Source organism: Denticeps clupeoides, chromosome 4 (genome assembly GCF_900700375.1).
Source record: "Denticeps clupeoides chromosome 4, fDenClu1.1, whole genome shotgun sequence".
NCBI classification, from domain to species: Eukaryota; Metazoa; Chordata; class Actinopteri; order Clupeiformes; family Denticipitidae; genus Denticeps; species Denticeps clupeoides.
In genome coordinates this window covers 16,594,764-16,622,754 of record NC_041710.1, presented here as the reverse complement: position 1 = coordinate 16,622,754, position 27,991 = coordinate 16,594,764, and the positions used below count along the sequence as shown (strand labels likewise).

Sequence of the window (27,991 nt, the reverse complement as noted above, 5' to 3'; positions counted from 1 at the left end):
AATTTCTGAGTGGTTCTCTTTTCATTTAATCTGCATTCATACTCATTTAGTGCCTAAAGGTCTACAATCTCCTAGTTTAGACATGTAGTGTTATCTACTTGATGTCATGAATACAATATTGGCTCGTATGAATATTACAGTCTTTTAGTTTACATTTTATTTAAATGTATGTAACTTTCCATAATTTGGGTTGGCTGCAGTAGCTCCAATGCTGCACATATGGATTCATTTTTAAACCAGAGCTGTACAGTGCAGCCCTTATTTGCTCACAATCCTGGACCACTTAGTCCTGTTACACAGGGTTTCAGCTGTCGGAGCCCATCCCAGGACACTGGGCACAGGATAAGGACTCACCCATTGTGGTGACCAACCCGCCCACACACACCATTTACATCTATGAACAACTTAAGAGTTGTCAAGACACTAGGGATGTTGTGAGGGAACCAGAGAATTCAGAGGAGACCTGCACCAACACAGGGAGAGCAAGCAAGCTCCACACACAAGGCACGAGCCGGGATTTAAACTCACAACCTTGGAGGTGTGAGGCCAAATCTCTTAACAATGTACCACTGTGCAGACCATAAAAATATAAATTAATTTTGAAATGATTAAATGGCTGGGCATGAAAATGAAAGTGAATTTCTATTTTCAAAAGTGAAACTGAATCACAATGAAAACTAAATTGTCCCATTACCAGGAAGTTAACCAGTAGAGGGATCGTGATGATTGAAAAGCGTCTAAGTCTTCAGGTTCTAACCTGTGTGCCCATCTGAATTAAATGAATTTCTGGAGCCATCTGGCTGTTCTGAACCCACTCAATAATCCTGCTGCCTGTGGAGTGAAGCAGTGAGACTGTTCGATTTTCAGAGATGCCACAGATATCGTGCAATAAAAAAAAGATGTTGGCAGAGAACAATCCTTCTTCAACACCCATGAAACAAGCAAATACAATTTAAAAAGTGTTATTGTGAAAAGTGCCATTAAATATTTTTTATAAATAAAAAACAAACAGTTTGTTCTTAGTTTATTCCAATGTCATGCTATGCGATCATCATAACTGAGGCATTTGCAGGAAAACTCACACTAGTCGTGCTCACGTTATTGAGCTCCTTTAGAGTAAAGGGCTGAGATGTATACCTGACCATCCTGTTGACACAACTAAAGTATTTAACAAATATTGTAACATACCGAACTTCACACTTAAAATATCATGTACAGGGAAAGTATGGGACACAACATTAGAAAAACATGTGGATGTCGATATTAAAAAACAGATATTTCCAACTCAGACTGGACTTTCTGATGTTATGTTGTCATTTATACTGGAGCTATTCCCACAGCTGCTTTTCCGACTCTCAGAATTTTTAGAGACAAACGATAGCGGGGATTCACGAATTATATATCTGAAAAGACATAAATATACTTATTTTGCAACTTATTCATATAAGTGATTAATATGCTTGCTTTAATTGAATGTTAAATTGCGTACTTACACAATGTCATCAAGCTGCAGTCTGGTGTCTGCTGATGGGTTGATCAGAACGTAAGAGTGACTTGTGTGACTCTCGCACATTTCATCTAAAAGGAGGAGAACATGCAGGTCAGATAATGACGTCCTAAGCTTTTCCATTATCTTTGTGGGCTGCTGCCCTTTACTGGTGCGACTGCTTCCACTATCTATTCAATGCCTGCCCCCGTAAGGAATTTGATTCCTCTGTTTCACATTTCTGCAATAATAAATTAGGCTGAAATTAAATTACGCAGGCCCTGTATATATGAATCTATAATTTAAACTGACAATGTCATCCATATGTTTGGTCTAGCCACATGGGGTTTATCAAGGACCCAATGGTATGAGCAGCATTGTCTAGAGCATACTATATATTGTATTCAATATATTTACATATTTGCTGCGGTTTTGGTTCTTCATATTCCTTACCAACTCCAGAACAGGAAAGTCCCAGGTTTTTCATGCGGTTCTTGACCAGCTCTGCAAGTTCTTGCCTCTCAGAGCGCGGATGGAGTCCAGTGCGCTGTTGGCCAGCTTTGTAGGTGTGACGGGTCAGATGCCGTGGCCCCATGCGGCTCAGGCGTCGGGCCCACTGGATGCTTTTTCTGCGCAGAAGCGGACGGACATCAGAGGGCTCAGTGTTCTGGACTCCAGGTTGGAAATCCCTCCCGCTAGGCTCCTGCACCTCCTCAAACTCATCCACGTTCACGGAGAACTGTGACTGCTCCATCTGGAATACAAAATAATGTTCAAATCATACAACTGTAGATATACCACAGAAAATATAGATATGTGAATAAATAATATAAAAGTAAACCAATGGAGGTTCTGTGTGGAATAAAAATAGCCTTTGAGAACACTAATGTACACAACTGCAAACAAGATGAACCAAATCAAACTTCTCCATCTGTTTGGAAATGTGTGTGTGTTAGTGTGTGTGTGTGTGTGTGCGTGAGAGAGAGAGAGAAACACCTGGCATGGTTCTGATTTCAGAACTTCTGTCCTGTAGATCCCAATGGGAATGTCCCCCACAGATGAGCACAGTTTCTGGTATAGCCTACCATATGTCTGGATCCACAGGTCCTCCTCCGTGATCCTCATCTGTAAGGAGTGAGTTGACAGCCTCATAAACACACAAAATTCATTTTTATGATGGTATCATATAGTATGCATGTATGAAATTACCATGTCAGCCATATGCAGCTTCCATTTCAGTATATGTTTTTAAATAAAGTCATATTAATACAATATGAATCATGATACATGGGTCACAATTGGGCTGTGTATTGCAAGGATCTCACAATCCGATACGATTATATCATAGTATATTGTGATACTCTACATATTGCGATATTCAATAAAACAGAGCTGTAATTCAAGATGCTGTGATCGGTCTGTCATGTTTTGTGATTTCGCTCTGCCTGAAATGCCAAGCAGTAATTCAAAGTAGCCAGCTGTACAGCACCATCTACAGGAGTGGGGGTTGTGGTTGCATGCTGATTCTCTGCAACCTCACTAAAGAAAAGTACCATCTGGTGGATTAAATTTGTATACAAAAATATAGATATTTACAATATAACCAAACCAAATATTGCGGTATTTCACTGTATATCTATTATTTAAATGTACATCTCAACATGGTAAAAAAGGTAATCGGTTTTCATAATTTAATTTAACTTACCAAGTATTAACTGTACAGATATAGGTAACCCTGGTTTAATTTGAGATACTAGATTTCTGGCTACTACTCTTAATTATTAGCATAAAAAACTATAACATGAGTCTATATAAAGATTTCTGCCATTTAATGTGGCATGTACATTCACATTATACTAAAAATTATTCAAGTAAAGAACATAAAACTGACAACTAACAGCACAAAGGAAGCCGGATCCTGGTGTGGTGTCCAGTCCTAGGAGCAGCCTGATTATGGTTACCATGTAGTCCTTGACAAAAGACTGTAATTATAAATCAGAAACATCAAAACACATTTTGGTATATTCTACACACATTCATTACATTACCACCTGCTTAATCTAGCCATTTTGCTGTCAAGCACCCCTGACCTGATGAGGCATAGACTTCACTTAGTATACTTAGTGTATACTTAGTGTATACTTTGGTATCTGGCATCAAGTCCACTGAGTCCTGTAAATTGTGAGGTGGTTTCTCCATAGATAACATCCCTTTTTCATCCCAACCGATGAACGATTGGATTGATTTCTAGAAGTTCACACCTCAAAGTCACACACGCTTGCAGAAATGCATAAAAATCCATCAGACCATCAGTTGTCATGTACGAAAGTGAATTTGCCGCAGATGAACAGGAATGTAGGCGATGCGCGATAGTGAACTCAGTTGTTGAGTTGGTGAGTATCGCTAAGTTATTATACAAACACAAGTTGACATTGATGTTCGAACAGGAATGCAGGATGTGAGATGGTACGAAGCATGGTGAAAAACACAGGAAAAAGATCAGGCTTACTTGATAGAAAGTGAAGCGTCACGTTGAGTTAGGACAGAAACAAGACTCAATGACCGAGCAAGGATTCCCTGGTCTGAGTTGATTCATTAGGACAGGAATCACCTGCTGTCTTCCCGTTTAAATCAAGTGATACTTATGAGGAGCATCATGTTACGTCAATACATCTTCTTAAATGCTTTATGTAAAGCACTGTGAGTTCTGACACATATCTATCAGAACAAATTAAAATCTTTATACTGGAACTTATTTACTTGTTGCATTACAGTATGTCCCACCCAGTGTTGGGTACAATCAGTGATATTCACAACATCTGTCATAATGTATATATGCCAAAGTGGCTTCATCACCTGGTAGAGGAGGGTATCCAGCATTCCAATACTGAACACCTTCCCAGCAGCAAAGGGCAGTCTGAACATGAAGGCCAGGTTAGAGCCTTTCTCCTTCTCTTTCTGCTCAGTACAAGAAACATGTATTAGTCAAATATAACACCCATATTAAATGAAAGTGAAGTGATTGTCATTGTGATACACAGCATATTGGGTTCGCAGACATTTAAACCCTAGCGAATAACTAGTCATTTTAAATGATATTTAAGGCATTTTTTTAGGAAATTAAACTTGGGACTTTTTAAAGATATGCAGAAACCCGGCGTGTGCTCTGTGCTCTCACCCCAAATTGGGGTGATGCGACTTCGTCATTTCTGCAATTCTAGGTATTTCTGCGATAGGCCAGTGTAATCAAAATCTCTCCTATTGGCCAAATTTATATCATATACCGTTTACACCGTGCAGCCCTAACACATATATAAATAGATGACCAGCTAAGGAAATATTCAGACTATTTAAGTCTGTCCTGTGCAGCATTTGAATATGTAAAACCATCTGGTGCACCCAGTTATTCTTACAGCTGCTAAATAAGTTATAACCAAGGACAGGCATCATGAACAGACGTATTTCCATTTAAAAAGTAAAAAAATATTATAAAAGAATATAATATTAACAATTGTGTATTAATAATAATACATTTAAATATATTAAAGAACCGATTTTAAAAAACCTATTCACTAATAATACAATTTTTATTAAATATTATTATTGTACTCCTCCTTATCGTGGTGGAGGAGTTTGAGAGCCCTAATGATCCTAGGAGCTATGTTGTCTGGGGCACTTGGTGGGGTAGGGTCTCTCATTACAAATTGGTCTTATGTAAAAGAGGAATCAAAGAACGGTTCAGAAGATCTTTCATGGACGGAACAACAAAGAGTCTATGTAACCGGTCCGGAGGGTTTCCGGGGTCCCACCCTGGAGCCAGGCCTGGGGTTGGGGCCCATGAGCGTGTGTTCCAGCTACAGGGGGATCACACTCCTCAGCCTCCCTTGAAAGGTCTACTCCAAGGTACTGGAGGAGGGTCCAGTAGATAGTTGAATCTCAGATTGAAGAGTGTCACATGATTCCATCCATGTGACTGGGAGCAACACGGAAACGAGGTAACGTGACTCCTATAAATTGGCAAGATGGCCACTGCCAGCCGCTCAGTGATTGATAGACACACATCAAGAGACTCGGCTCCACTCCTTCATCTAAAAGTAAGACCGTTCCTGACGATCTCATATCCTCTCTCCTGAACTCCTTCCTCTTGTCCTGTCCCATACTAATTTGTACTGTAACGCGAAGAACAACATCCATGTGGTGTTGCAGCTTATGCCGGTTAGCGTTCGCATAGTAAGTCGGAGGGAACTTACCTGCCTCCTTGCGTCACACCGCACTGGGGTCCCTCATCTCCTCCTACATGCGCTCACGTTCTGGTTCCATGGAACGTGATAGAATGACTGAGCCCACTATGAATCCCTCTGATTTCGCTGCTTTATGTGATCGGGTAGCGCGCCAGGAGAACTTCATCGAATGTCTGACACAGGAGGTTTGCCAACTGAGGCAGCATTTACATGAGGTAGCTGCCGGGTGCCGGGAGCATGAAGCAGTGAACACGGCGCAGGGGCATACTGCCCTTCCCCCTCACACACCCACTTAAACTGCCCTATTCGTGCAGGAAATGGGGCGCCCAGCTGATTGGAGTGGCACAATCAACTGGGCCATTTCTTCCTCATTTTCCAAGGCCGACCTCACGACTCACTCTCCCAGCCGTCCTGGAATGGAATCTCCACCACCGCCTTTGTAGATTCCGGGGCGGCTGGAAACTTCATAGACCACTAATTCGTTAGAGCACATCACGTCCCCATGGAACCCCTCACATGTCCACTCACCATCACCTCCGTGGACAGTCGACCCGTTTTCTCGGGACCCATCACTCCCCATACGGTTGCTCTCCAGCTCTGGATCGACTCCCTCGCCAGTTTTTTATTACCACAATTATCACATCACCACTCCACCACGGGTTCCCCTGGCTGTCTCTCCTTGAACCTCATCTCTCCTGGTCATCAGGCGCTTCCGAGTGGGACAGAGAGTGTGGCTGTCCACTCAGGATCTTGAAATGTCCCCTCGGTACATTGGGCAATTTCGGATTCCCCAGCCGGCTAAATCCCCTGGCCTACCATCTCCAGCTCCCTCCTACTGTCCATGTCCATCCAGTATTCCATGTCAGCAAGCTGAAGCCATTCATCCGATCATCTGTTCATTCGCTGGCTTGGGATCCGCCGCCACATATCGTCGACGGGGGACCGGCTTACGTGGTCAAGCGCATCATCAACTCTCGCCGCAGGGGTCGGTGGGTCCAGTATTTGGTGCACTGGACTGGCTACGGAACGGAGGAGCGGTCCTGGATCCCGAGTCATTTCATCCTGGACCCTTCCTTGGTGACTGAGTACCGGCAGCGTATGCTTCTGCTCCGGGGCCGTCGGGGGCCTCCGGGGCTGGACGTGGGCCGGACGTGACCCCTATAGATTGGCAAGATGGCCACTGCCAGCCGCTCAGTCATTGATTGACGCACGTCAACAAGACTCGGCTCTACTCCTCGTCGAAAAGTAAGATCGTTCCTGAGCTTATCCTATCCTCTCTCCTGAACTCCTTCCTCTCGTCCTGCCCTGTACTAAATTGAATGCGTTCACATAGTAAGTCGGAGGGAACTTACCTGCTTCCTTGCATCACACCGCACCGGGGCTCCTCATCTCCGCCTTCATGCTCTCATTTTCTGGTTCCATGGACCGTGACAAGGAGGAGAAATTGTGGTTTTTGTCCAGGCCGTGGAACTGTGACCCAACTCTTTACCCTTGCTAGGGTGATGGAGGGGGCATGGGAGTTTGCCCAACCAATCCACATGTGTTTTGTGGCATTTGGAGAAGGCTTATGACCCATGTCCCCAGGGGCACCCTAAGGGGGGTGCTCCAGGAGTATGGGGTGGATGGCCTTTTGTTAAGGGCCATTCAGTCCCTGTACCAGAGGAGCATGAGCTTCGTCCACATAGTCAGACCTGTTCCCGGTAAGGGTTCAAATTTGAATTCTAATTCAAAATGTATTTGTCACGTGCACAGTCATACAAGCTTCTATAAGACCTCAATATTGCAAAATATGTGTAACAGGTAGGGTGAAGGTATGCAAATGTAAAGTAAAGTGAAAGTGAAAAGAAAATTTGTGCAAAATTCTGGGGGGTTGAGTCCAAAAGTGATTGAAAGTGCTAGAGTCTAATTCTGTCCGTTGTAGTGTTGTTGTTGTTGAGAGCTCGTATAGCCTGCAGGAAGAAGCTCCTCCTCATTCTCTTTGTGTTGGACAGGGAGTGGAAACGCATCCCTGATCGCAGCAGAGAGAACAGTCCATTGTTGGGGTGGCTGAGGTTCTTCACTATGTTCCTGGTCCAGGGTGCTTGCTGTAGATTGATTGAAGGTCAGGGCGCTTGGTACAAATGATGCATTCAGCTGATCTGTGATGTGAACGCAGGACTATATCGGAAGCTGTCCACTCTCTCCACTGGGCTCCTGTTGATGACAGGGGTCTGGTAGGTCCTCTCCTGCTTGGTACTAAAGTCCACTATCAACTCCTTTGACTTGCTGACGTTCAGGTGGAGATTGTTCCTCTGGCACCAATTGTCCAGATTTCCAACCTCCTCCAGGTAGGCCGTCTTGTCGTTGTCAGAGATCAGGCCCACCATGACAGTGTCGATAGCAAACTTAATGATGGTGGTTTGTAGTGGCTGCACAGTCATAGGTGTACAGAGAGTACAGCAGGGGGCTCAAAACACAGCCCTGGGGGCACCAATGCTGAAAGTGATGGTGGCTGAGGCATGTCTGCCCATCTTTACTGCCTATGGTCTCCCAGATAAGAAGTTAGAGATCTACTGACAGAGAGATGAGCTGAGTCCCAGGTGTTCCAGGTTGGAGGTGAGTGTGGAAGGGAGGGCTTTTCTAGGCTCAGCCATGGTGTGGAGGGTGTTGAGTATGGTGGCAGGAGAATCTCGTCTCTACTTTTTTTTCATCAGGCTCTGACCTTCAGCTCTTGCTGGGTAGGTTCGCAGCCGAGTGTGAAGCGGCTGGAATGAGGATCAGCACCTCCAAATATGAGACCATGGTTCTCGACCGGAAAAGGGTGGCTTGCCAACTCTGGGTTGGGAGAGAGGTCCTGCCTCAAGTGGAGGAGTTTAAGTATCTTTTGGTCTTGTTCATGAGTGAGGGAATAAGGAAGTAGGAGATTGACAGGCGGATTGGGGCATTGAACCGATGTGTCGTGGTGATGTCACGTCCATGCGGGCATGACGAGGTAGGTGGACGGAGAGCAGGACGAAGAGTGACGAGGAATGAAGGATGCTTTCACCTGACATCACGAAACAGGGGTTTACTGATGAATCACAGAACAGGGAAGACATCCGAGACGTTGACATTAGTGAACACGGAACATAATGTTAAAGACCTGACGGCGAACAGAAACGAACAGGGCAGCTTTATACAATTAACACAGGTGAAAACGATTAGGCAACATTTCACATGACAACAATGAAACCCCATTTCGGACCGGATCCTGACAGAATCCCCCTCCTATGGCACGACACCTGGCGGGCCAGACGAAGCAGTCCATGAAGGAGGGAGGAAAGTCCAAGCACAGAGTCTGAATGGTTCGAGTGGACAAGAAGAATCGAACGGAATCGATTCAAAGAAAAAGATGAGATTAACAGTTGTGAGGAATGATAAATGAATGAATGAGTGGTCCGGTATTCCAGATGGACGAGCAGCGGTTCTCCAGCGCGGACGGCTTTGGGCCAGTGTGGTACCGGCACCTCGTCCGCATGCGTCTGCCGCTCCCTGTCAGTCTCCGGCTCGCCCCGCTGAATGGCCGCTCCTCACCTTCAACGCCGCCATACACGGGACTGAGAGGCAGGGGTCGGGACCCTGCTGAACAAGAAGCCATGGAAGGCCAGGGACAAGGAAGCTGGCGGCGTCCTCCCGGCGAGTCGCGGCTCCTCCGATCTCAGCGGGGCTGCATCAGGTGCCGTCCAAATGTGGGTCAGGGTCTTTAACGTTATGTTCCGTGTTCACCAGTGTCAACGTCTCGGATGTCTTCCCCTGTCCTGTGATTTCACTATAAAACCCCTGTTTCGTGATGTCAGGTGATCGCGTCCTTCATTCCTCGTCACTCTCTGCCCTCCTCTCTGTGCACCCGCCGCGTCATGCCCACAGGGACGTGACAGGTGAAGAGGGAGCTGAGCCAAAAAGCAAGGCTCTCAATGTACCGGTCAATCTACGTCCCAATCCTCACCTATGGTCATGAACTTTGGGTAATGACCAAAAGAACAAGATCGCGGATACAAGCGGCCGAAATGAGTTTCCTCCGTAGGGTGGCCGGGCACACCCTGGGGAGGTGTTTCGGGTATGTCCTGCTGGCAGGAGGCGGACCCGGACCCAGACCCGGATAAGCGGAGGAAGACGACCACGATTATTATTGTAATATTGCAATAACAATTAAAGATTATTTTATATAGGTAAATGTGGATATTAAAAAAAATGCTTCTAAAGCTTCACAGAACAGAGCGGATGGCTACAGCCACAGAAAAACAAGGACATACATTTTAAATATTGACAGAATCCTTACTCTATGAACACTTGTATCTTGTATTAATAAGATTTTAACCATGGCTATGATGCCAGAATCTTTTCACAATGAGAAACAGCACACTTTTTACCTTCTCCTGTTTGGAGAGAGCCAGTGAGTAACAGTCTTTAGCCCTGAACTGCATGAACCTCATATTGGCAGGGTGTGTGAGCTCAGTGATGATGCTGAGGCTCGAAAACAACCTACAGGAGACAGGAGGGAAATAATGAAAAATGGGAAAAGACCGATAATCCACAACAAGCTTGGGTTTATTTATTTTAAGATGGATAACCAGTATCTTCAGTGTCTAAGGGGTTTTGATGTCTCTGTTTTATTTTGCTGCACGCGCACACACACACACAAAACACAACACACACAGATATCTACTTAATTACTGACTTGAAGGAGCTGGAGTGAAGCTGGTGGACAATGCTACTCACAGCCTGGGAGACCACTGGGATTTGGAACACAAACAGCCAAGTGTACCCAGGCACATCATTACAGCATGGACACACACACACACACACACACACCTCTCTTGGCATTACAAATGTAGTATGACTGCAGGGACATAACGAAACAAGATTATCAACTTTTGTGTTAATTTAATAAATTAATTTTGGTCATACTGCATGGATTTTAGGAAAAACGTTGACTCTTTAAGAGCTGCACTGTGTAATTACTAGTTAATAAGCTAATTACTCACCTGAATCATTAATGCATTCAGCACACATAATACTGATACATGCAAATTCTGTATGGAAAGTATAAATATGAACAAGATAAGAATCTTGTTTGGATGCACAACAACATTGCCATCTGCTGCTCAGAGTCTACACTGAGCTTCTATGGCTGGACTGAATGCGCTACACACTCATTCCACAAAAGATTCTTTCCCATGAAACAGAGGACTTCAAGTTTTCCATTCCCCATCTTAATATTCAGGCACAGCACATGTTCATTTGCTGTTCAGCATTCATTTATCAAGCTGGTGGGACAGTGAGGCAAGTCTCTCACCTGAACAGGGTTTGAACGTTCACGATGGTTTTGGAATCGGCCATGTAGTCTTCCTCAGCACACATGGTGCTCTCTTTGTCAACCACCACCATGTTGGCAGCGAACGAGACTCCACAGCGCAGGAGGTCATCAAGGCTACACAAAAAATGAGAGAGAGAGCTGCTGTGGAGCGAGATAAAACACGCCAGGAGCCGAGAGCTTGAAAAAGGAATTGGGATCAGGAATGTTTTGTAGCCAGCATTTTTTTTCTTGATTGGGCTATTCACAAAATATGTATGTCTGTTCCCCTTTAAGCGTGCATGCACTGTGGTGATAAGGTAGGAGTCAAAGCTTTAATTTAGTAAATGGCATGGCTGGTACATTGCCACCATTTCCCGTCACATCATCCAAAACCATGCAAAACATTTCACTGCCTGTCAATTTCTAGAACTACAAGCATAATTTATCTGTTCAGAAATTACATTTCCCCATGGATTCTTTGATGAATGGATGGACTGCAATGGTTTTCTAAAAAGTTGTTTTCAGATTAGGTATAGAAAGTAAATTTATACCAATTACTGAGATGATCAGGTACATTAATGAAACTGATAAATGCTGTTGCAACCTACTTATCTATCGAGCCAACCATGTAGTAAACCATGGGGAACCAGCAGATGGTTTCAAGGAAATTTGTGTCAGGCCTAGAAATAATAACAAAAGAATAAAAACATACAGCCAAAATACATACATGAACAAAAGTATATACAATGCAGGCCAAAGATTTGGACACCTTCTCATTCTCATGTGTTTTCTTTATTTTCATGACCATTTACATTGGTAGATTCTCACTGAAGGCATCAAAATTATGAATGAACACATGTGGAGTTATGTACTTAACAAAAAGTGGAGACCTGGCCTCCACAGTCACCGGACCTGAACCCAATCCAGATGGTTTGGGGTGAGCTGGACCGCAGAGTGAAGGCAAAGGGGCCAACAAGTGCTAAACACCTCTGGGAACTCCTTCAAGACTGTTGGAAAACCAGGTGACGAGCGCTTGAAGCTCATCGAGAGAATGCCAAGAGTGTGCAAAGCAGTAATCAGAACAAAGGGCGGCTATTTTGAAGAAACTAGAATATAAAGTCACCTTTTTTTGTTAAGTACATAACTCCACGTGTTCATTCATAGTTTTGATGCCTTCAGTGAGAATCTACGAATGTAAATGGTCATGAAAATAAAGAAAACACATTAAATCAGAGGGTGTGTCCAAACTTTTGGCCTGTACTGTATGCAAATGTACATAAATATGCATATCAGATGCTACCTGTTTATGCAGAAAAACATTAATGTATTAAATTCATAAATTAGTGAGCAAACTTTTGTCCTATGTGCTATAAATTCATTTGACAAAAATGATACATGTTCACATATTAAATGGGGAAAAGAAAGCATAGAATGGCAGACTGTTGTCTAAAGAAAGTCCAGAGAGTGACACAAATCAAGCAGAGAAAAATAGTGTGTGTTTACGGGTTGTCCAGGAGCAGTACAATGGGATTCAGGTCTTTTTTTGGTCGGTACGATGCTCTGAGTGGGACGATGAAGTTGTAGAGCCCATTTCCTGCCGTCTCAGCAGAAACGATTATCAACTTGTTTTTAAAGCTATATGCTTTCGCATCTTCACAATAGTTGTGCTGGCACCCCTAAAAACAACAGAATAGAATAGAAATGAAAGCACAATGTAACTACAATGCAGGGTATACATAAAGACACACACAATTTAATTTATAAATACAATGTACAGTCCTTTACATTTTTGATACAGTTCACCTTTTCAAGTCTTAAACAGCAATATGGGACCTTCTCCTTCAATAAATGACAGTGTGTGGGGGAGCTGCCAATGTAGGGGAGATTAGGTGGGTATCCCTTGATGTATCTGTCAGTAAAATTAAGTTAGATTTAACAAATTACAAAATATAACTTTCATTTTGTTCTTACTCCTTGTGAACATTTACATAATTTCAGCAGTTCAAATCTTAATGTTACCCTTCCATAGACAGGTCATCAGTGGAATGCAAAGCCTCATCCTCGGACTGGTCGCTGGACAGGTCTGTGTGCAGAGAGCCAGCATCTGCCACCTCCAGCACCGGCGCTATGCTTGGCCTCCGGCTTTCTGTCTTGGTGGGCTCTGGTGGCAGGTTAGCCCTAGAGCTGAGTCTGCTGCTTGTGTCTTGCAAATCAATGGCTACTGTGCCTAATCAATCACAGACAACACATGGATTTACATCTGCTGTGAAATTCAAGGTGGAGTATTCCTTTGGAAAAAACCAACAACTTATTGACCTGAAGACCACAATTACTTTGTAACATATTAACTCAGAAATGGAAATAGAATTTGTTGATATATTTCAATAGTTACACATGTGGAGCACATTTGCACGCGCTCCCTGACAGCGAGTGAGTGAATACACTGAAATCTCTTACTCATGCTGGCAATGATGGATTGTACAGGTGGCCGGGTCTTGCCGCAGTGGGAGCCTTGTTTCATGGCTTTAAGGCAGGAGTTCTCCTCCTTGGTGATGTTGATGTAGAAGCATGTGTCGGTGCTGCTCAGGATGAACTGTGGCCCGGGGTTCAGACGAATGCTCTTGCTGTCCCGCTGACACACACCAATCAGACACACCCCATACCTATGATCATTCAGGCAAGAGACAGTGAGAAGCGTTAAGAAAAGTTCAATTAATCATCATATTCTGGCATCTCTAACTAACTCAGGGACAGAGGTGTCTAGGTGCATGGATATGAAACACCCACAGAGCAGGAATCTCTAAAAGGTCAGAGCTTTCCAAATGAGATATTCCTGCTAAATAATTTCTTGTAAATTTATTCATGTTTGCATTTGAGCATTGTGTGGAGACAGTTAACGTACTTCTTATGTGCATGGAAAGAGGCGTATGTGAAGCTTTTCCCCTCATATTCAGAGAAGAAGGTGCTGTCCCTCATTACAATGTTGTAAATCTCATTCCCTGAGAACTTCCCATAGGTCCGGTGCCATTCTTCTGGAGACTGCTGTCCTTCCCTGTGGGATAAGCAAAAAAGGATTTTAATATGGAAATCTATGTGTTTCTTTTCCATTTTTTTCTATTTGGGTCTTTTTGTCAACTGATTGTCATGAACTATCAGTATTAGCAAATGAATAGAATACATAAAAACTCACTGCAGTACATTAAAAAGAATGATTGTTAAAATGCTCTTACAGGCCCTGTGAGGTGTGGACCAGAAGGGTTATAAGAGTCGATGTTGCTGGGCAGATGCAGTTGAGGGCCAGAAGGGCAAATTTAAACTCCTCCTCACACACCACATGATCTAGAAGAATTAAGAGCAGAAGATGACAACTGATGTGTCATCTTCACCAGCCATGGCAAAAGCAGTAATTATTTGGCAATCTTAATAATTAGAAAATGTTGCCTACAATTATCAATGAATGTCAGCATGAATGAATAGGTGACATTCCAAATTTTTATTCTGTGTCATGTATGGAAGAACCACAAGATGGCACTGTCTGAATGTGCAAATCAAATGTTGCACAAGCAGTGTAACTAAGCATACAAAGTTTTTAGATTTTATATGGCTTTGTGCTAAATTTATGGATTATTAATATTTCAAGATATTTCAAAAAATGTATTTCATACCTGCAAATTTCACATGAAATTTATTCTCTGGTTTAAGAATTTGCACATATAGGGGGCAGTTGGGGGCAAAATCCTTCACTGCCCAGGCCCTCAGTATGGTTTGATGGTCCTGGAGTAAAACAGGGAAAGCAAACTTTGTGTCTATGCAGCATTATAAAAGCCAAGCATTTTGATTAGATAACGTGTTTTGCTTGAAAGGTCTACCATTAACAAAGAGGTCATAAAAGAGACAATGGCATTCAGCTGCAGAGAAGAACATTTATGCCATGACTCATCGCTACTCAAGTATTAAAGTTAAATCATCCCATCCCCATTACTACTTGTGTGGGTGGGAATGGAAGCCAAGGCACAGAGCAAGATGAAAATAAAATAATAACAGAAAGGCCATTTCTGCTGTCTGCATTAAATATGTAAATGTTACATGAAAAGAACAGAACCGCAGAAGCAAAGGGCACAGTTCCGCAATTAAGCAGGGATTCCATGAAAGCAGGGAGGGGTTGATTGCCATCATTGACATTTTCAGCCACAACTCCCGGGTTTACCTACAGAGGCTGTGCGATCCATCTCACAGCGGCTGCTCAGGATGAAGCAGGCTTCAGCATTGTCCAGTCTGTAGATTTATTATACAAATGCAGAGCAAAAGTCAGCACACAATACTAAATCTAGAAAGTTAATTATACAGTATGTGTATATAGATATGTATATAGTGTCTACCATGTACTGCAATGTTGTAATAATGGGTAGTTAATATTCTGATTTTTTTATTTATTTAATTAAATAGATATTGTAGATTGACCAAATTCACAGAGTGTGTGTATTTTTGTTTCTATGAGAAAAGTACACCAGACCATTTCTGATGTAGTTCACAAATTAGCCTGAAGAGGACAGCAGTTGATTGAAACACATTGGATTACCATGATTAATATAGGGTATTACTATTGTTAATTTCTAAACAATATAAAAAGTATATAACATTAAATGTTAATTTAGAAAATATTAGCTTAGGTTTTACTGAATAAATAAGAAATCTCACTGACTTGGCACGGAAGAGATCCTGGTCTTTCAGGACGGAGCCCTGGAGATAGATGACCCTCTGAGACCACAGCGGGATCTGCAGAACCCGGCGAACCTGGGCATCCATCTCTGTTGGGCACAGGATAATGACATAGTGGTCCTGGAAGATGGGGGTACAGAGGGTGGACATGATTAATGAAGTATGTCAGGCCGGCACAGACTAACAGGTACTATTAGGGGACATTAGCCTGCTCTTCCATGCATATGCGCTGCCTAGTGATTTATGACCCAAGTGAGGGTTTTACCTCATCCCTGCAAATGTCCAAGAAGACAGGATAAGATAAACTGTATAGATAAAATCTATGTAGTTAAGGGTGAGATGCAGTATCAAAGGGGAACTTAAATCCAACAGTAATCTTAAAAGGATCTTAAATGGCTGCCTCTGAACCAGATGATTGTAGGGATGAAGATTAAAAACCCCACTTACTTCCACTGTGTGCCTGAGTAAGACACTTAACCATGAGTTGCCCTGTAGGCCCAGATTGTTCTTATAATTAGCAAAGGTAAGCACACAGACAAAAAAAACAGCTAATTTAATAATAATGATGTCACTGGTCCACTTTCACTCAGCTCAGCTTGCGTTGTTCAAATTAAGAAAGCAATAATATTTTTCCCCCTTTGAGGAAGATATAAAGTGTCAGGTTCTATCATGGATGCACCAGTTTTGGATGTGGAAAAAAGGTAGAAATCCTCCAGATGTACCTGTAGTCTTGGGTGGGCGTAGAACTCGTTGAGGAAGTCCATGAGCAGGTCGGTCTTAAGGGAGCTGACGCAGAGCACAACATGGCGCTCTGTCTCAGCTCGATGTTGACTGTAGTTTCCCCCTGATTTCTGACGCTCCATCCACAGGTACGCCAGCTGCTCGATCTGACGTGTGCATGCGGCAGAAGGAGGACTTTTTTTAACATGCTGTCAAAAGCTACTGGGGTGATTCATTCTGACGCTGTCAAACTGTAAACCCATTAATTAGTGTGTTCAGAACTGTAAAAAATAAGTAGATAAACAATGACAAAAGGCACATTCTTGTGTGTAAATCATGTAATTTATAAAACTACATTTTCTATTGGTTATTAAAGCTGTCAAAATGAACATATGAATAACTTTGTTAAATGTGTATTTAATATGTTTTGTTTACTTCCTGTGTGGGTCGGACCTTCATCCTAGCAACAGGCAATGCTTTCATTGATGGACATGGACAGTAAAGGAGTTTAAGGGTCAATTCAAGATGACACATTTTTGCATGCACATTTAGATTATTTTCACGTGGCTTTTGGTGAAACATGGTAGAATCATGTGTCTGGATGTGCACACAAAATGGAAATCAGCTGCATCCATGTAATTTACCGTGTGGTTCAGCCATTAATTATATATATTTTTTACAAATGTAAAGTAGTTGACGAACTGAACTATTGAGTCCATTGATTTAGATGCATCCTGTCATTTATTTAATCAAATAAATTACCAGATCACCTCCCTGTCAATCACCATCTAAGTCTGTCTTTGACATAGTTTTGACTTTATTCTTCAGAATGAATTCTGATTAGTTCATTTTTCACCCTATTGATAATCACAGAAATTTTAGAAAATTTTTAAACATTTATATATCACTGGTCACTTTTTAACACTTCATTTTTAGCTAAAATGTATATTCTGTATCCTATTTATTTAGATATTGTATTTCATGTGACGCATCTGTTTTCTGTTTTTTTGTTGTCTACTTTTATGTTGCACTGTGTAAACTGGAGCCACGTCTTCTCGTCTCTCTGTATATCTGCACAATATATAGAAGAGATGACAATAAAGGTTACTTGAACTTGAACTTGAAACTCACTTGCATGGGGATGACAACCAGTGCCACCATTATCATAATGACAACCAGCAGCCTAGAGGGCCAGATGTTGGGAGTGACATCCCCAAACCCCACTGTGGAGAAGGTCACGATGCAGAAGTAAAGCGAGTCAAACAGTGTCAGCTTGTTTCCGGCACGTTCCAGGTGCTGAATTCCACAGATGCTGCAGGGGAAAGCATGTCCCAGACAAAACAAACAGGATGATTTGCGGCGCGCACCAGGGCATGCAGCTTCTATTCAACCACAGGATCTTCATCTGTTACAGGGCAAATCTCTGTCCATTGATATTCCAGACTGAGGACATCCATGCAGGTTTGAAAGTCTCAGAACCTGCAGTTCTCATCTGAGAATGATTAAGATGTAAGATTGTGTACATCTTAATTGTAGACATATTTGTTGCTATGGTGAGAAAAAATACAGTGAAATGAATAAATACAGCCAGACGCAAAACACTACTATGACAACAACTGGTGGTTAATCAGTACACAGAACAGCCTTGAGTGATATTTTTTTCTGAGACAAAAACAATTACATTACAATTGTATTTTTTTTTGTACCAGGGCCTCCATCTCATTCAATAAGCCCTAAAACCTCAAAGGACATTATAGTTCACTTCAATATAAAGGCTCCTAAATGGATTGTGTGTGTGTGTATCTGAGTGGCATGCTGCAACAATACTAATTAACCATTGAGGTCTGAATTATTATCATTAGAGCCTTGTTAGACCTTTTCCCATGCGACAAACATAAAACACTAAGCACTGACAGACCCACATTACAGACCAGGCTAATGGTGGCACTGTGATCACTTAGCAGCCATTAACCCAAGGCAATCAGCTCAGATACATCAGCCCACGGGAAAGAAGACATTAAATTTGTGTCTTTGTTATTTCTTTGGCTACTCTGCAGAATAAACTGCCCCATGGATTATTTGCATTATAGGCATAGCACTATGAACATTTCTTATCATCACTGCATGTTGACCTGGCATAAGATAGTGTAAGATTATAATAACAGTAAATGTAAAAATATTTTGATGTGTCCACCAAAACCTCTGCTTGCCTGTCTGAAATCTCATCCTGGCAGCACATCTGGTTCCAATGCCAGCAAAACTGAACTGCTATTCATCCCTGCTGATTCCTCCCCACAACAGGACCTTAAAGTCTCCCTGGACAGTTCTCCAATCTCCTACCTCTGCCACTGCATGCAACCTTTGGGAAACCATGGACAATTCTCTCTCCAAATCATCTCACATTTCTAATCTCTTTTGCTCATGTCGATTCTTCGCTACAACATTAAGAGGATTCGTCCATTTTTACCAACACAGGTTACTCAGATACTTCTCCAATCTCTGGTCATCTCCAAACTGGACTACTGTAACTCACTACTGGCTCTCTTCTTCTAAATGCTACCTGACCTCTTCAGCTGATCCAGAATTCAGTAGCCCAACTTTTTTTCCATGTTCCCAAATTTTCACACACCACTACACTTCTGTGTTACCTCCACTGGTTTCCCATAGCTGCTCGCATCAAATTCAAAAGACTGATACTTGCTTACAAATCCAGGAAAGGGTCAACACCCTCCTATCTCAGATCGCTCATCACTCCTTATTCTGCGACTCAATCTCTCGGATCCTCCAGCACTGCTTGACTGGTACCACCATTTCTCATCTTGACTCTTCTCTGTCTTGGCTTCTAGGTAGTGGAACGACCTTCCATTAGATGTTTGATTGGCTGAGTTATTAAAGATTGTGATACCCAGGGACCTCTGGACTCAGTGGGTGCAGAGGCAACTGATAAATGAGTCCTGATCACTCCCTGCTGATGCTGATTGAGCGCCAGGCTGCACCATTGATGGACAGAGCTGCCTTCCAACACATTTCCCGAGGTGTTTCCCGCCTTCACTTGTTGCCCCCAAAGACTGTAGAATGCTGTGTGCGAGTGTGTTGTCTCTTTGTGTCATACAGGATTGTGTGTTGTTTTTTTTCAATTTTTTCCCTGTATCACAATAAACTGTTTCCTTTTTCCCCAATGCCCTTGGCTTCCATCGTTCATCCCACACATTGGTCGTGACAAAGATCTTCAAGCACTAAAAACCTTGCTGATTAGAAAATATTGGACAAAAAGAGGTCTTGTGTACACTATATTAAAAAAGTTGGTAGCGAATGGAATCTACAGATCGAGCCCTAGTGAACCAAAGGGATTTCAATGATTGATATTTTTAAGAATTCTTTAAGAACGTCTGCCAAATGCTGTAAATGTAAATATTTCTCAAAGTCAAATATCCTTCCTGGATAGGATGAGTGCTTCCAAGTTGGGTCATGGATAGATAAGACACCTGCATTCCGAGAAAACACAATGCCACCTTCTAGATACAGAGATAGAAGCTAAATAAAATCTCAGAATAAAGGATGTTTGCAAAATCTGAAGGATCCCAGACATGGGAACAAGTCCTTCATTGGGATTTGATGAAGTGGCAGACTTGAAATTCTTCATGCTAAAGATCCTTCGATGACTTTGAGAAACATCTGCACCTGCCTTTTCTGGAGAACCCAGTCCTTGTGGCCTCAGAGTTAGTCCAGGTTTCTGTTCTGTTCTTAAACACATTTTGTCCACTGATCCACTGAGGGCTGGAGTAAAATAAAATGTGAAGTGATGCATCTGAGTCAACAAGCTAATGGTGCTTTTAGTCAGCCAGTCACAGTTCCAGTTAGATCTAATTCATTCGGAAATGAAATACTAAATGCAATGAAGAGAACGGGACTCACATCTGCCAGTCATACATTTATGACTTCCAATAGCTTTAAAACGAAGTTTTCTACGAAATTAGTTCCGTTCATTCCCTCAGTTGTTGGAAGATGCTGCTTTTCAGAGAGATTCAAATTAGCATTGGTTTGTCCTTTGACCAAAAACACATTAATGAACATTGTCATTTCCACTAACACTACATGTGTACAATGACATATTGAACATATTAATGACCATTCAGACTCAGCTGTTAAAGATATAAGCACTTTTCACAGTTTCTCAACATGACGGGGAAGGGTGTCACCAAAACCAAGATAGAATTATTTTTATTTTTTTTAATTTTTTTTTTAATAACAATGATCTCTGCCACACACTGTGAATACAATATGTTCTGAAGACAACAAGCAAAGACTTTCTACTTCCAATAAGTAAAGGGTAATTGTTCCTCTGCTGCACAACATGATTGATCTTCCACAGCAACACACATTTCCAAGGGTGAAATATGTCTGTGATTGACTGATATTTGTGTTGCAGGTAGTATAAGCAAGTAAAATGTAAATTTTGCTTCTATCTATCTAGCTCTTTCTATCTAGCTATTCATTTTAAGTTGTGGAATGACTGTTTTCACATGCATAAATTCAGAGATGAATTTGGAAATTTTGCTCAGTGCACCTGCAACACTCACCAGGTGAAGATGAGGCAGAGGAGGGTGGATATAAGAATGAGAACCTGGTTGAACATGGCCGACTGGGTCCGCTGAATGGCTCTGTGAAGATCATTCTGGGAAGATCAAGGTAAACTTGAAAATGAATTAAATAAATGCGTCATCAACTGAAGTCTATATTCTGCTCAGCTTCTTTTGCTGATTGGTTTGACTTTTCATGGCAGTTGGAAAAAAGCATCATTAAGCTCAGCCCTATGATTCAGCCCTTCCTAGAGCATGATGATCCCAGTCGGGTTAAAGGAGCCTGAGAACCCCCGCTGTCCTGAGTGGGAGGATGGCGCATGATGACGTGCAGCATGTTGATGATGGAGCATGATGCCCATCGGAGACTTGAGATAAAGCCTGGTAGATTAAACTTGAAATTAAACCGATTAAATTCTGTAACAGAACTGCAGTATAGTGGCAATGGCTCCCTCCCAGTCAGGGGTGCCATCATTAGTTTGCGGTGATGTTTTTGCTGCAACCATAGTAAAAAAATCATAAATGACCCATGACCAGCTACTCAGGGAATTTTGTAACCCAGAATAAAAACATGTCATTTTTCAGCATCAGAGTTTTACAGTGGCCATTTGTAGGACTATAAACCCTAAAATGGTGTTACAGACTGATTGAATCTGAGGTGTTGTTTCTTGGACTGAAATCATGTACTTACAATCATGTTTTCCAAGGCATGTTTGGCCAGCCAGCAGTTGAGAAAGACAGGAATAAAAAGCTGTCGAAGTGGATAATAAATTACCTAAAAAGAGCAATTTACCACAAAGATTTTCAGATTTACAGCTTTTGCAACAAATATCTTCTTACATTTTTATTTAATTTATTTAGAATATTTTTCTGCATGACTCATATTGTCTATGTCAACTTAAAGAATCAGAGACTACAGGTATCACTATCTCAGGAGTCTCATCATTCAGAAGATCCAGAGAAGAATCTCAGAGAGAACATGCTTGAAGGAACACCACTGACTCTCAAGTAGCTGGATGAGCATTTTACTTACGGTGATCAGAAAGGGCACCGTGTTTATCATCTCCAAGATGAAGGAGATACGAAGAATCTGTTCCCATATATTACCCTGGAGAAATGAAAGATTTTAAAACATTCAAAATCTTTGCATAGCTATGTGCATTTCACACATTATTATACAAAGGCTTCAGCAAACTGTGATATTTTGATATTACAATTCCACCAGAAGAAAGAAGAAGAAAGTGAAGTGATTGTCACATGTGATACACAGCAGCACAGCACACAGTGCACATAGTGAAATTTGTCCTCTGCATTTAACCCATCACCCTGAGTGAGCAGTGGGCAGCCATGACAGGCGCCCGGGGAGCAGTGTGTGGGGACGGTGCTTTTCTCAGTGGCACCTCAGTGGCACCTTGGCGGATCGGGATTCAAACCGGCAACTTTCTGATTACGGGGCCACTTCCTTAACTGCTAGGCCACCACTGCCCCAGAAAAAAAGTATTCACACCACCAATAAGGTATTTATATTAGAGAGGCCAGACCGAAGCCACTCCTCACTAAAATGTAATTTCTGGTGGTACTGTATACTTTCAATCTTATTACTGAAATACATATTTAATCATCATCAAGCTAAAGTAGTTTTGAGTTGACACAAAATGAGTAGAAAAGAAAAATCCAGAAAACTGTCTGAAGATGCAATACGCACCTTGTAACTTAAGTAGGTCAGTAGAAGAGTTTCCAAGAAGCATATTGCTGCTACAGACACCTACAAGCCAAGAACATTTTCAGTCATTCAGAAGCACTGATACCGGCCTCATAATAAGAAAAGGAACAGCACTAGTCACCTGTAAAGCCCACAGATGAAAACTTCTGTTCACACAAATTATAAGCGCCCTAAAAAGACATTGTGTGTTTGATGCTTGTAAAAGTTAGAATTGTATTTCAAATGAGGAGTTTTCACTCAGACTCACCAGTTTATCTGGAATACCGTATAATTCTGATTATGGCAGACACTCCTTGGAAGAAAGAGAAGAGTGTCAGAAATCAGAGAGGTGAACTGGGGAAGATTACATAAGTGAAACAAGTAAAGTTCACGATGAAATATCAAGGACAGCACCGGGGCTTGCCAGACTCAAGAGAACAGCATTCTGCATTTTCCATCATTATCCCGCCCACACATTAGGGAACTCATCGAAAGTAGAATCTGACTCCTAAAGCCACAAAATTAGTCCACTTAACGGAGACTGGATTTCACAAGAGACGTCCACGTAATGCATGCCGATTCAACACGGACAGAGGTGCCACGTTTGTGCAACGATGAACAGACGTAACATGCCTTCACATTTAAATGCAATCTTTCATTGCAGATACAATTATAATATAATATGAATTTCTTTTTATTTAAATATACAATGTACTTTTGGTCTGTTTATAGCATTTCCACATGCAAATGTACAGACCCATCTGAATCACCAGACAGGTACACCAGGGTCAAACATGTCCATCACACATCTTATTACCAGAAGATAGCTTCCTTTACTCAGATACAGAATTCCGACATATAAATATAATTACCCCGCATATCCATCAGTTGGTTCATTCAGCACTCGGAAAATATATAAAATGCAGGTCAAAACCTTGAGAGAGAAGTTGAACACACGGATTCGAAGACCTGTGAGAATGAATAGGTTTGGTGTGGATTTTCTGGCAAAAAAAAATGCACAGAATATGATGTGTTTAGCTGTACACTAAATATGTTACAGTTCCCAGCACTGTGTCTGTATGTATATACACACACACACACACACACACACACACACACAGGCGCAATCATGCTGTCACATACTTGATCTTTGGTTTTTGATGAAGAACAGTTTGAGTCTCTCTTTGAAAGTGTTTTCGTTGACATAAAATTCAACCTGTACCCTAAAAGAAGGCGCAGCAAATGCAAAGCAGTTAATGTCACTCCTCCTCCTCCTCCTCCAATATGTCTTATTTTATGAGGGTATGAGGCTGCTCTTCACACCTACCTGTCCTCGTTCTGCCAAGTTTGGTCCCCGAGCAGCAGGTCCCTGAACCTGTACCTGGGCGGAAGAGGTGGAACCTCGGTCTCCGCATCATCCATCTCCGCGTCGCCCGCGCCCGGCCACGTCTGCGCCTTCATCGCATCTTCATCACCGCGCCAGCCAGGATTCTCCAGGCGGGCTTCCCTTCCTGGTGACGCACTGGCACGTTAGCCTAGCATCCGTGAGTAAAAACAAGAACAGCAACAGGTATCAGATCGTTGCGTTCGTTGTTAGCGTTGTTTTAGATGGTTTTAGATAGGATGTTTGGATTCGAAGGAAGAAAATTGAAGCCTGTTTATTAGAATTAGACCACTTTCTCAACCGAGCTCTAAAATTACATTCTCTTTTTGAAGCTTATTTTAAACAGACCCACACACCCGTTCATCTAATCTGTGCTACATGAACGACACGTCATTTATCGTCGTGTTTGTTACACTGCCAGGCGAGAACTCGGCCACGGGAGGAAGGTACATCAGGCTACTTAAATTTACCACCACGGGGCCGTGAAGTACAATAATAATAATAATAACTTCACTGCATGGGAATATTTACAGTAACGCCAGAGTCTCCTGGTATGACGCCAGAGGGCGCCACAGAGCACCACACGCCACGGTACGAGCAACAGGGGTTCGCCGTGTTGCCAAAGATGGACAAGCTCTTTAAATTAGGACATCTTTATTACGGCCACGTCTACTCGGATTATAAAAGCAATAGCGCACCTCACACAATAAAGTACTACTTTTTCGTATATAGCGCTCCAGTGTGCGCGTCCTATAATAATAAATCATAAAGAAATATTTTCTTTTTTAAATTGTGCTATATGTCAAATCATCGGTCTTGACAAGATATACGACTCAGATGTAGATTTGTACACCTAACCGTCGATTTTTGGACTATTAAAATAATAAAACTCATTTTTGGGGGGCCAGGGTGAAGCGTGAAGAAGCCACCCCACAGCTCCGCCACTGCCTGCATTCACACGCTCCACAGATAGCTGTGAACCGTGCAATCGACAATAAAAATATGTATTGCCTTTTATTGCTCTGAAATCTGAAATAGTATATCGCTCTAACTATCAAACAAACTGAGCTAGACTAGGTTTTCTTCCGATCGTCCTTACACCAGAGCAACACACCGGCAAGAAAGTCCCAAGGCCACCTGTAATTCACCAGCCCCACCACCAGTAGGCGCATCACTAGAATGTAAATTATCTACATGTCCATGTTTGGCCTGTCAGCTGTTTAGTCTTTAAGCATGGACAAAAAAACAAAATTCTTTTTATTGCAAACATTATTGAGCCGATGTGATGCACCACCTCTTAACCTCGGTGTGGGAACAGTAACATTACACTGTCGTGAAAGTTAGTATAGTAATAAAAGTCATTCACTGGTCACAAATAGGCTGATATTTCATTATCAAGGATCAGATTCATCATTTTCCAGCATTTTGCTGGATGTCAAATAATGTTCATGAAGAGCTGGACTGCAGGCATGTGTTGACAGTGGTGAGAATTATTAACTGGAACAGTTCGAAATTCCTATGAAACTCAGACATAGCTGGGACAGACACAAATCTCCAGCTGAATGGAGAAAAATGAAGAACATGAAAAGCTACTTCATTGGTCTAATGTTGATTTCTTCCTGGCCTTATCGAACTGTACAAGGTAAGAAAGGACTGGTCTGTAAAATCAGTGAATTTGTTGTGAATTGTTCTTTTGAAGTTCATGTGTAGAAGGTTTTAGAGTCCATGTAATTTTTTGTGACTTATTTAAATTTTAAAGCTAAACTAATATATATTGCAAAACCTAAAGACACGTACATTATTTCATCTGACTTTCTGATTGTGAAAAGCATTTTGTGGCATGCCCTAATTGATGCAATTAATGATTTTTATATCCAACTTTGCTCTGCCCAGATGAGAGCATCTGCTTTGCTCCAGACATCCCTAACACTAAACTAAAAAATCCTGTCCAGGATGGAAGGTATCATAAAGTATATTCTGCGGAGATGGTTTGTGAAACAGGTTATGAACTGAACATTTCTGCAAGGTGTGAAAATGGAAAATGGATCTTCCTGCCGATATGCACATGTGAGTTTGTGAACTGTGTATTCTGTGTTTTTCATGTAGGCTTCTTTCAATCATCATATACTGAATTGGCTTGTATCATTTAACAGTTAAAGAGATAATACAGCATAAGACATCATCAAAACCATTTGGTGAGTTTTGGCTTGTGCCATATCTGCTGATTAATTTGAAATATGGTAAATACCATTTCAAACCAAAGTTAATGTGTTGATGCCCAGCAGTAGATGCTTTGTTCTTTTTTTCTTTGTCAAGAATGTGGCGATCCTCCTGCAATAGGTAATGGATATATTGCCAATATTCAGAGTCTTACAATAACATATGAGTGCAAAAGTTTTTACAAACTTCAGGGCCCAAGTCATGTGACTTGTCTCAATAGTGGACAGTGGAGTGAACTTCCCATCTGCATGTGTGAGTGTGGTCAAGGTGTTCGTTTTGTTTGTCTCAATCTTCTATATTATGACTCTTCTATATTATGAAATAGATTTTTTTTCCAGCAAATTTTTGTAAGTTGGAAGGGAAAATTGATCACATAAAAACTCTCCAGTCTGCACTCGTTTTTGAAGAAGGCACAACTGTACTCTTAAGCTGTGAAGATGAACAGCACAGCCGAGGTCCATCAGGTCAAGCAGGGGCTCGTGGACAATGCAATGGAGGACAGGTCCACTTCAGAGGATGTAAGTTTTCTACGGAGTTCAGAATAAAACACACCTGATTGATACTAACAGCACAACAATGAATAAAACAGGGAAGCAATATGAACGACACAGTTAATAACTACATATTTCAATCTAACAAACATCTCTGTTTCCACATAGGTGGCCTTCGTCCATGGGTGAGTCATCACAGTCTGTCTACTGGTTCTCTATTGACCTCAGAGATAAAGCTTCACTCCTGATGTGTTTTTCTTTTTTAGGTGGTGAACAGCACCTCATGGTCATGACAACAACGGAACCAGAGAACATTTTCTAAGGAAATAAATGTAATGTCTACCCTGTTCTCTGTCGTGTGTCTGCAACATCCACTGCGATTAAACACTGACACAGACACGAGCCTGTACACTGACGAGTGATAAAAATACCTACCTGTCACTTTTCTCTTTCATTGGGTTGCTTTTAACCCAATTTTTTTTTACATGGATTTACATGGATTCTGCACATGATAATAGACATGGATGGAGAGTATCCGGGAACTCTTCAATGAAGCCTGTATTCTAAATGACTGAGACAATGTTCCGTCCACTAGACGGACATGGGTTAAAGGTGAAAGAGGAAAGCAGCAGGCAACTAATGTATTTTTTTTAAAAAGCCTGAAACCTGATGGTCTGGGTGCACTTGTTAGTGATTAACCCTGATTTACCCTAGTAACCCACGTAACCAAATGTAAAATCCAGACCTTGTGTTGTAATGTCATATTATATTTATTATTGTTTCTATAAGCATTAGGCGGCTCTGAGGTAGACTGTTCAGAGAAATTATAGCTTGTTCATATGGTAAAAGCCACAAACACACATCCGTAGGTGGATCTAATACAAAGATCCTCATTAAATTTCAACGTAACAGCACACTCTTTTTGTTGAAATAGATGTACTAACTGTTAAAACATCCACATCAAAAGGACTTTGCTCCCAAAATAACCTCAAATTGTTAATAAAAATAAAACCATTGTATGCACACTGTGCTTTCATACTCAATTCCTTCTAAAGTACAATAAAAACTCGTATCTGCAATGTTCATAACAGGTTAGGTTAGACTATGACAGACTAACTTCAAAATGCCTTCACT

General features: G+C 41.7%; 2 protein-coding genes across 3 annotated transcripts; one reads left to right on the top strand and one right to left on the bottom strand.

Annotated features, from left to right (window-relative positions):
• Positions 1-21: 21 nt before the first annotated feature.
• kcnt2a (potassium channel, subfamily T, member 2a) lies at positions 22-24,456 on the bottom strand. The gene is made up of 29 exons (XM_028975931.1): positions 24,090-24,456; positions 23,906-23,985; positions 23,635-23,731; positions 23,031-23,075; positions 22,905-22,953; positions 22,766-22,825; positions 22,094-22,168; positions 21,752-21,835; positions 21,061-21,155; positions 17,612-17,792; positions 16,483-16,647; positions 15,744-15,880; positions 15,253-15,316; positions 14,707-14,815; positions 14,272-14,380; positions 13,944-14,093; positions 13,499-13,704; positions 13,061-13,268; positions 12,845-12,950; positions 12,545-12,717; positions 11,650-11,721; positions 11,042-11,176; positions 10,116-10,227; positions 4,343-4,444; positions 3,385-3,468; positions 2,483-2,611; positions 1,940-2,240; positions 1,494-1,578; positions 22-1,403 (listed from the first exon to the last, which is right to left on the bottom strand). Exons 1-29 carry the CDS (start codon positions 24,221-24,223, stop codon positions 1,286-1,288), a joined length of 3,465 nt encoding a protein of 1,154 aa, XP_028831764.1. The 5' UTR covers positions 24,224-24,456; the 3' UTR covers positions 22-1,285.
• LOC114787949 (complement factor H-related protein 4-like) lies at positions 23,945-27,247 on the top strand. Of its 2 annotated transcripts, none has more exons than XM_028975939.1 (7): positions 23,945-24,306; positions 26,040-26,213; positions 26,300-26,341; positions 26,463-26,618; positions 26,705-26,884; positions 27,026-27,042; positions 27,124-27,247. In XM_028975939.1, the coding sequence occupies exons 2-7, from the start codon at positions 26,132-26,134 to the stop codon at positions 27,148-27,150; spliced, it is 504 nt and encodes a 167-aa protein (XP_028831772.1). In that variant the 5' UTR covers positions 23,945-24,306; positions 26,040-26,131; the 3' UTR covers positions 27,151-27,247. The 2 variants fall into 2 exon arrangements, with proteins under 2 accessions (XP_028831772.1, XP_028831770.1); XM_028975937.1 differs by having other exon boundaries at positions 23,945-25,788.
• The last annotated feature ends 744 nt before the right edge of the window (positions 27,248-27,991 follow it).